General features: G+C 48.5%; 1 protein-coding gene across 1 annotated transcript in view; it reads left to right on the top strand.

Annotated features, from left to right (window-relative positions):
* Positions 1-2,033: 2,033 nt before the first annotated feature.
* The window catches only part of LOC147108229 (C-C motif chemokine 20-like), a 52,156-nt gene continuing 43,992 nt past the window's right edge, over positions 2,034-10,197 (top strand). Inside the window, exons 1-3 of the mRNA XM_086004762.1 lie at positions 2,034-2,181; positions 4,431-4,529; positions 9,137-9,260. Coding sequence (XP_085860888.1) covers positions 4,466-4,529; positions 9,137-9,260 — 188 coding nt within the window. The 5' untranslated portion in view covers positions 2,034-2,181; positions 4,431-4,465. The remainder of the gene's footprint in view (positions 2,182-4,430; positions 4,530-9,136; positions 9,261-10,197) is intronic.

Raw genomic sequence — 10,197 nt, 5'->3', positions numbered from 1 at the left:
TGCTGTGAGGGAGAAGGCCAGAGGCCTGGCACATGTTGCTGTCCTGAGAGAGGCCATTCCACCAGGTCCTGGATCTGTGTTCCCACTAATTCGCGGAAAGCCTAGTCTAATGGCAGCTATCAGATCTCGAGAGTCCTGAGACAGCAGCGTGAATCACGACTGCTGTGGTCTGGAAGCTGGTACACAGGATGCTGTCTATTCTTTCCCCTACGGAATCTGTGCTTCCACGGAGGTGGAGGCACCGACTGCTCTCTGGCCGCTTCTTATGTGGCACAAGCTCTATTAAAGTCTGCAATGAAGAAAATAACTAATAATGTTGGTGCAAATGAGGGCTGCAGACTTCAGAGTCACAGCTGTCAGTTGCTGCACACCCTCCGAGACAGACCTTAGGTACGACCTTTCTTTTCCGGCAAGTACCCATGAGTTCTGGGTCAAACAATTCTGAAGCGATGGGCAGCCTCTCCTCAGTCTCCACTGGGAATGTGGCACATCCTTACCCATTTCCTATTCCTCCAGATGCTTCGTGCTCTGTAAATCCCCGAGTGCCACTTCCTCACGAACACCATCTAATTTCCCCGGGTGAAAGTATATGAGCTGGTGCACGTGAATGAAGAAGCAAGTGATGCAAGGGGTAAGTTCAAAGGGATTGGGGCAAAAGAGCACTGGGCAGGAGATCTCTGCAGGAACTCATCGGAGAGCTTGAGTCTGCATCTTCATCATCATCCTTCTTGTCTTCACCATCATCATCATTGTTCACAAGGAAGTATGTGTCTCTCTTTTTCTGTTCCTCCTCCTTATCATCATTATCATCTCCCTCTTGTGTCTCTGCTGCTGTGGTGAATTTGAAGGAAAAGAGGGTAGAAGATAAGAATCGAAGATTATTAACCCCTTGGGATTAAGGAGACAGAGAAGGAGTGGAAACTTGTGGCTGTGTGGTTCTTCACAGTGTAAGTGTTCAGTCACTAACCTGGCGCCAGAATTATGCCCCGACCTCACCATCTCTTACGGAAAAAGCAGTGAGCCTCTCCATGAGCTCCATAGCCTGCTCCTCATGGGGTATGATATATTTCAGATCGGGGATGCCCCTCTGGTCTCTTGTGTCTAACGGACAGTGTGCACCATTTTCTCTTGTAACAAGATTGAGGATATTAGGTGATGGCTAGCAATTGTGGAATGTATGTCAAGTGACGTGGGACAGGTGAAGTAAGAGATGTTGTGATATCACCCTATAAAGTGGAGGAAGGGGTCTTAGGGTTGTGCATGCAAGTAATTGCTGTTAGGGGAGCTAGATACCCACACTGTAAGATGAGCAAGTTAGTGCCCTCCTTAACCAGAGATCATTGTGCAGGGTTAGTATCCAGCTGTTACTTTTAGAGCGCGGAGAGTGCGCTGGTGCCCAAGGATAAAAAGGGAGAGTGACCAGTGAGCTGACCCACAAAATCTTGGTGCAAACAGCTCTTCATGCCATTGGAAGGAGCAACTCATTTCTCATTGGCGTAAGTGCGGTGCAACTCACTGCAATTTGGGGTTTTAAATCTTTACCACTTCCACAGCAAAGCCTGAGCAAAGTTCAGCCTGGACTCCAGGCAGTAAACCCTGACGCACACCTGTGCAGAGACAGGAACACTTATAGTAATGCACTCTCACATGTACACACTCGCTAAAGGGGCAGTGTCACTGTGAAAAATGAGTAGCTCTGGTCTAGATGACCAGGGCCTGGAGCAGGTTCTGAGTAGATTATGTGGGCGATGGGGGAAGGGGTTTAGTCCAAGGTTAGATTCCAGATTCCAGTTATTGGATTAAATTGCAAGTGACTACTTAAAACAGGTGTCTGTTTATTGAGTGGGACAGGATCTGTTTCCAGCTGTATCTGATTACCTGTCAGACATCTCTGCTGCGCACACCTCAGCATGTGCAGTTAATGGACCAGGCCTCGCTTGGCTGCCTTGAAATGCTGCTTTGTTTGGGAATCTCATGCTTGGGAAAAGTCTTCAATCTGCAGCAAGCCATGCAATAAAAGCCAGAGTATGGAAAGGAGTGTCGGCTGACAAATACCTGTCAGCAGGTTCTCAGAGTGCTGTAGGGGAGGGGCAACCGAGATTTATAAAAGGAAAGTTTATGTGTCTGAATGAGCCTTAAGTGTACTCGGCGAGTGGGAGAAAGGAGGAACCACATTGTAATGTAAGTGAAACATTTTATGTTACTTCACTTGTGGAGGGGAATAGTAAAGTTCACACAATTGTGAGCAATGTGCCAGTGATTTAATAGGCAACTGTTCAACTGGTCTATGCTTCACTCACTTTAGTGGGACATGTTCCACAGCCTGCGAGTGTGACTTGTTCCACAGCCTGCGAGTGTGACTTACACTCCTCTCTGTGAGTGCGGATTATTCCACTTTGTGAGTGTGACACGTTCCGCTCTGTGAGTTTGACATATTCCGCTCTGTGAGTGTGACATATTCCACTCTGAGTGTGACATATTCCGCTCTGTGAGTGTGACATATTCCGCTCTGTGAGTGTGATGTTCTTCGCTCTGTGAGTGTGACGTTCTCCACTTTGTGAGTGTGACGTTCTCCGCTCTGAGTGTGACGTTCTCCGCTCTGTGAGTGTGACATATTCCGCTCTGTGAGTGTGATGTTCTCCGCTCTGTGAGTGTGATGTTCTCTGCTCTGTGAGTGTGACATTCTCTGCTCTGTGAGTGTGACATATTCCACTCTGTGAGTGTGACATATTCCGCTCTGTGAGTGTGACGTTCTCCACTCTGTGAGTGTGACATATTCCGCTCTGTGAGTGTGACGTTCTCCACTCTGTTAGTGTGACATTCTCCACTCTGTGAGTGTGACGTTCTCCACTCTGTGAGTGTGACGTTCTCCACTCTGTGAGTGTGACGTTCTCTGCTCTGTGAGTGTGACATATTCTGCTCTGTGAGTGTGACACATTCCGCTCTGTGAGTGTGACGTTCTCCACTCTGTGAGTGTGACGTTCTCTGTTCTGTGAGTGTGACATATTCTGCTCTGTGAGTGTGACACATTCCGCTCTGTGAGTGTGACGTTCTCCGCTCTGTGAGTGTGACGTTCTTCACTCTGAGTGTGACATTCTCCGCTCTGTGAGTGTGACATATTCCGCTCTGTGAGTGTGACATATTCCGCTCTGTGAGTGTGACGTTCTCTGCTCTGTGAGTGTGACATATTCCGCTCTGTGAGTGTGACATATTCCGCTCTGTGAGTGTGACATATTCCGCTCTGTGAGTGTGACATAGTCCACTCTGAGTGTGACGTTCTCCGCTCTGTGAGTGTGACGTTCTTCACTGTGAGTGTAACGTTCTTCACTCTGTGAGTGTGACGTTCTCCGCTCTGTGAGTGTGACGTTCTTCACTCTGTGAGTGTAACGTTCTTCACTCTGTGAGTGTGACGTTCTCCGCTCTGTGAGTGTGACATTCTTCACTCTGTGAGTGTAACGTTCTTCACTCTGTGAGTGTGACGTTCTCCGCTCTGTGAGTGTGACATATTCTGCTCTGTGAGTGTGGCGTTCTCCGCTCTGTGAGTGTGACGTTCTCTGCTCTGTGAGTGTGACATATTCCGCTCTGTGAGTGTGACATGTTCCGTTCCCTGTGAGTGTGACGTTCTCCACTCTGTGAGTGTGACGTTCTCCACTCTGTGAGTGTGGCATATTCCGCTCTGTGAGTGTGACGTTCTCCACTCTGTGAGTGCAACGTGTTCCGCTCCATGTGAGTGTGACATATTGTGCTCCCTGTGAGTGTGGCGTTCTGCTCCCTGTCAATGTGACATATTCCGCTCTACTCCCTCTGAGACGCTCTTAAGCCTTTTTACTCAAATCTGCAAAGAACTGTCTGTTGATTCTGCACATACAATTTCATAGCACTATGCTGTTTAAACTGAGCTCTGCCGATAGTGAACACAGCATCACTCTTAGCACAGTCTGGGCGCAAGACTATGCTTAAAGCAGTGCTGCACCCAGTCACCTTTGAACAGTCAGCTCTATGATTATCTCAGCTAAGGAGAGGGAGATCAGAGTTTTCAACTCTTTACTTCCGTCCCCTGCAGGCTGTGCCTGAACTTGGGTTGCAAAACAATGGTGTTGACATGGATCAATAGATTGTGATAGTGTCACTGGGCACCACAAACTGAGTGACAGAACAATAAGGCCATCACCCTCCCACAACAGTGTCCATAGGGTCTTAGCAATGCTGCTGGGAGATGCAGACCTCTTGCAGGAGAGGAAAAAAATGAGCGGAAAGTGTTCACTGAGCAGTTGCAAAGGGGCAACAGGTCTCCTCCCCACCCTGCCTGCAGGGCTATGAGATACCACAACAAAAGCAGAAATACAGAAGAGTGAATAGTGTATCGATGCGGAGAGTCCGGGAGTGATCCTGTCTGCTGCAGAATGTGAGAGTTGTCTTTCTCCATCTAGTGGCTGGTCGCTGTGGATTCACACTTGGTGGCAGAATGAGGTTCCAGCTACTCATCTTAGTCCTGATGACAGCCTGCTTCTACCTGAGCACTTCTCAAGGTGAGTGCATACGTGCTAACTGCTACTCAGAGAGGAAACATGAGAAGTGCCCAGTTTTTACACTGGTGGTGTGGGGAAGACAACTGTTGTGGGTCCAGAGCATTTACTGCAAATGAGAGACTGAGGTTTTCTGCTTGGACTGTTGAAATGTCTGTCAGTGGAGTGAAGGGATTCATGGAATACTGTGGTTAAGGGCAGTGGTCAGGGGTCTGATATTTCATCCTCCAGTAATAGTGGGGACGTTGAGTTCAATTCAATTTTATTTGCCATATGTAACCAGTACTAGTACAATTACAATGGAATGCTTACTCCCCGTGGGGACACGTCAGCTATTCTTACAGCGCCGTGTTCAGAAAGTCAGTTCAATGGCTTCCAGTGGCAGTGGGAGCACGATGTCCCTCAGCCGCTCCGTCCTCCTCGTCACCGCGGCCTCCTCCTCACTGTTGCCGGCTCCACGTGTGGTGGCCTGCTTCTCCCGCTCACGATCCGACCTCTGGCCGCCATGCCCGGCTCCCCTCCTCCCAGTCGGACTGCAAGCTTCCTGCCATGGAGCTGCTGGCCAACCTGCTGCAGCGGGTCGTCGTGGCTGCTGCTGCTGCTCGTTTCGCTGCGCTGCCTCCGCCCGACTCGCCAAACACATCGTCGGGATGTGAATGCTCTGGTCGCCGCGGCCTCCTCCTCACCGTCGCCGGCTCCACGGTCCGACGGCCCGGGGCCTGCTTCTCCCGCTCACGGTCCGGCCTCTGGACGCCATGCTCGGCTCCCCTCCTCCCAGTCGGAATGCCTTCCCGCCGAGGAGCTGCCGGCCGACGTGGCTGCTGCAGTCAGGAAGAAATAGGGCTTTATGTCAGGTATCTGCACCATTGCGTTGCCCCAGGATTTCTGGGGGCACGCTTCAAGGGCAGGATTGGGCCTGCGCATGCCCAGCATTGGCAGGCAAATGAGGCAGGAGCAGGCATTCCCAGCACTTCCGCTTCATTGTGGGGACTCCAAATAGAGGCATACCCTAAAAAGCTGGCCTGCAGAGGCCTTGGGATCCCAAAGATCCAAGGTTGCTGCAGGTCAGTAAATTCCTCTCCCTTCCATCCCAGCATGATATTCAGGCTGTTGTTCTTCAGCTGTTGCTGGCCAGGCTCTGTTGCTAGCCGGGCATGAGTGCACATGTTGGGCTCTCAAACCTACTGTTCTCGACCCTATTCCCACTACAAGGCCCTGCCCGTGGTGGGGGGTGTAGGTTACACCTGCCTAGATTGGCCCTGATGTGTCCCCCGCCATCTTTTCACATTATAATGATAGCGGCTAAGAAGATCTGGAATTTACACTTGGATCCAAAGGGCTCGGTGATGATTCTCCTTTTAAAAAAAGAACACACTTTATTTCCAATTTGCTTCCCTTGTCTCCGAGGGTTGCTAACTCTGGTTGGATGTATTCCTGGAGGCTTCATCACGTGACCTCTCACCTCCGACTGCCCCGCCCATGAAAGCCTTGTCCCCCATCGCCAACATTATTATAACTAGTAAACAAAAGTGTTCATAGGAAATGAAAAAAATACTTTTTTTTTTAAACGCCCCGATGAATTTTTGCCTGAGTTGCTCACATCAGAGATTAATCTTTCATTCCTGGAGGGTTGTCGACAGTATTCTCTCCCAAAAGCACTGACTTACTTGTGCTGCGACACAGTTCCATGTGCTAGCACCCCCTCAATTCTTCACAATTCTTCTTGTGTGAGCCTAGACAGTTAGTGTGGGCTGGCTATTTAACTGGGTAAAGCATCATAGCCCAAGCCAGATCTGACAGCCACACACACAAGCACCTTCCAGCAAGGCTTGCTGGACAGTGATCAGGACTAAAATTCCTGGCTGATTCTCCTCCTCCTTAGCCCAGCAGCACTGCGGCCCGGTCTAGCTCCTCAACTGTTGCTCTGGCTACCACCAGCTAACTCAGCTCCGACACAAACGTTTGTTTAACATCAGTCGTTCAAGTGCTGCCCCTCCAGACCGAGGCACAACAGCAGAGGATCTGCTCCCGTTTCACCACTTTGTTTACCAAGCCAGTCCGAAGCAGCCTTGAGACAGAATCAGGTGTGACAGAAATCGAGGACGATGGTCTTGCAGGTTCATATCTCTGACTGTTCAAAAACAATAGTAACCGTTTCAAAGTGGAAGTCTGGCTGTGAAAAAGGGCAGATTAAGGAATTAATTAAGATAAAGGCAGTTTGATTTGGGCGTAACCTGAATTGTATTGTGTTGTGTTTGAGCAGGTGTTGGGCTCTTAAATCCCAGACAATGTGGGTTTTTAAAAAATTATTTAAATATCCCACTTTGCTTGGTGTAATTAACCACTGCAATCAATTGCACTAGACAAGGTGACCTGTTAAAGTTAAAATTTCCCCCACTTCGCTACCTTAGCAACTCTGAGCTTTTATTTATGCACTTTGCTTTAAGAACACAATGTTGCAAGTAACTCATGCTGCTTGTTCTTCTGAATTGATTGAAAGCTTGTCACCAATGTTGCACCTTCAGGCGTATTTCAGGTCCTGATGAAAGCCCTCCATCACACTGAATACAACATCTGTTCCCATGAACACAGTGCTGAGCAAACTCGCGAGCCCCAATATCAACCCAGGGACAAGCGTGGGACTGGTGAGGTGAGTGTCAGGCTCGCCCCCAGCTCTCAGGTGGGAAGATCCGGGGCATTTCAACACCCAGGCCTCACTTAAATAAGTTAGGCCAGACTCTCGCCCAAACCAGCCGTCAACGACGAGGTATCGGAGGGCGGGAGCAGGCGAGCAGGGCAGAATCCTGCTGCCGCAGAGCTGCAGGAATGCTCCCCGGCAAAGGTAAGTCTGGGGGGGTGGGGGGGAGGGGGTGCTTTGGGGGGGCTGGAGCCTCACACATGAAGGATGGTCACTTGGATCGGATACCACAGAGCTGCCAGCAACCATATAACCTATCCTAGTACGGCTCACTATCATCAGGGGAGAGGGAGGGAGGGTCAAATTAAGAGGAAAAATACAGAGAAGTACATAGGATTACATAGGATCTATGGCACAGAAACAGGCCATTCGGCCCAACCAGTCCATGCCGGTGCTTTTGCTCCACAGGAGCCTCCTCCCGTCTTTCCTCATCTAAATCTATCAGCATAACCCACTATTCCCTTCTCCCTCATATGCTTGTCTAGCCTCCCCTTAAATGCATCTATACTATTCGCTTCAACCACTCCCTGTGGTAGTGAGTTCCACATTCTCACCACTCTCTGGGTAAAGAAGTTTCTTCTGAATTCCCCATTGAATTTCTTGGTGACTATCTTATATTGATGGCCTCTAGTTATGCTCTTCCCCACAAGTGAAAACATTCTCTCTGTATCTACTCTATCAAAACCTTTCATAATTTTAAAGACCTCTATTAGGTCACCCCTCAGCCTTCTTATTTCAAGAGAAAAGAGACCCAGCCTGTTCATCCTTTCCTGATATGTATACCCTCGCATTTCTGGTATCATCCTTGTAAATCTTCTCTGCACCCTCTCCAGTGCCTCTATATCCTTTTTATAATATGGCAACCAGAACTGTATGCAGTACTCTCTAAGTGTGGTCTAACCAAGGTTCGATACAGCTTTAGCATAACTTCCCTACTTTTTAATTCTATCCCTCTAGAAATAAACCCGAGTGCTTGGTTTGCTTTTTTTTATGACCTTGCTAATCTGTGTCGCAACGTTTTGTGTATTTGTACTCCTGATCCCTTTGTTCCTCTATCCCACCTAGGCTCGCACCCTCCAAGTAATAAGTGACCTCCCCATTCTTCCTACCAAAATGTAATACCTCACATTTATCTGTGTTGAACTTCATTTGCCAATTATATGCCCATTCTGCAAGTTTATTAATGTCCTCCTGTAATTTGTTGCAGTTCTCCTCAGTATTGACTATCCCCCCCCAATTTGGTGTCATCCACAAATTTAGAAATTGTGTTTTTGATTCCAAAGTCTAAATCATTAATATAAATTGTGAACAACAGTGGTCCCAGTACTGATCCTTGTGGAACACCACTGCCCACCTTCTGCCAGTTTTACCCCTACTCTCTGCTTTCTGTCTTGAAGGCAGCTAACAATCCATTCTGCTACTTGTCTCCTGACTCCGCATTCTCTGACCTTGTTCATCAGTCTATTATGGGGTACCATATCAAAGGCCTTTTGAAAATCTAGATAAATTACATCTACTGCATTATCATTGTCCACTCTCTCTGTTACCTCTGCAAAAAATTCAATGAGGTTGGTCAAGCAAGACTTTCCCTTTTGAAATCCTAACTGACTATTCATTACTATGTTTTTGGTTTCTAGATGTTCTTCTATTTTCTCCTTTAGTAGGGATTCCATTATTTTTCCTACCACCGATGTTAAGCTGATTGATCTATAGTTCCCTGGACATGTTCTATCCCCATTCTTAGATATAGATAAGCCAAAATGATCAGAAGCAGTACAATCACGTTAAAAAGAACTACGGAAAAAGCACCTTGCCATTGGGAATGGAGAGTGTTGGGACGCTCAAACTGAACTTTGAGTCAGAAGGTGTTGCTCTTATTTGACCAGATTACGTCTTTTATCTCCCAAAACAGCAAACTCGTTTGAAGACTGTTGCTTGACTTATTATTCAGTCAAACACCCCAAAAAACTCCAGAAACACATTGTGAGTTACCGAGTGCAAACCACAGGTGGAGGCTGCAACTTGGATGCAATTGTGTGAGTACAAGAATACTTCTATATAGGATAGTGACCCACTCTCTGCACACTTACACCAGGATAGTGCCAACACTACCCGCACACTTACACCAGGATAGTGCCCCACTCCCTGCACACTTACACCAGGATAGTGCCAACACTACCCGCACACTTATACCAGGATAGTGCCCCACTCCCTGCACATTTACACCAGATAGTGCCAACACTCCCCACACACTTACACCAGGAGAGTGCCAACACTACCCGCACACTTACACCAGGATAGTGCCCCACTCCCTGCACACTTACACCAGGATAGTGCCAACACTACCCGCACACTTACACCAGGATAGTGCCCCACTCCCTGCACATTTACACCAGGATAGTGCCAACACTCCCCGCACACTTACACCAGGATAGTGCCCCATTCCCCGCAAACTTAGACCAGGATAGTGAACACTCCCTGCACACTTACATCAGGATATTGCCCCACTCCCCGCAAACTTACACCAGGATAGCGAACACTCCACGCACACTTACACCAGGATAGTGCCCCACTCCCCGCAAACGTACACCAGGATAGTGAACACACCCCATACACTCACACCAGGATAGTGAACACTCCCCGCACACATACACCAGGATAGTGCCACACTCCCCGCACACTTACACCAGGATAGTGAACACTCCCTGCACACTTACACCAGGATAGTGAATACTCCCCGCACACTTACACCAGGATTGTGCCCCACTTCCTGCACACTCACACCAGGATACTGAACACTCCCCGCACCTCACACCAGGATAGTGAACACTCCCCGCACACTCACACCAGGATATTGAACACTACCCGCATCACTTACACCAGGATAGTGCCACACACCCCACACACTTACACCAGGACAATAAACACTCCCTGCATCCTTACACTAGGATAGTGAGCACTCCCTGCACACTC

This window comes from Somniosus microcephalus, chromosome 13, assembly GCF_052327205.1.
Source record: "Somniosus microcephalus isolate GS21.2 chromosome 13, FLI_Smic_1.0, whole genome shotgun sequence".
Taxonomy (NCBI): domain Eukaryota; kingdom Metazoa; phylum Chordata; class Chondrichthyes; order Squaliformes; family Somniosidae; genus Somniosus; species Somniosus microcephalus.
Note: the sequence above shows the minus strand (reverse complement) of the source record. Positions and strands in the feature narration are given on the sequence as shown.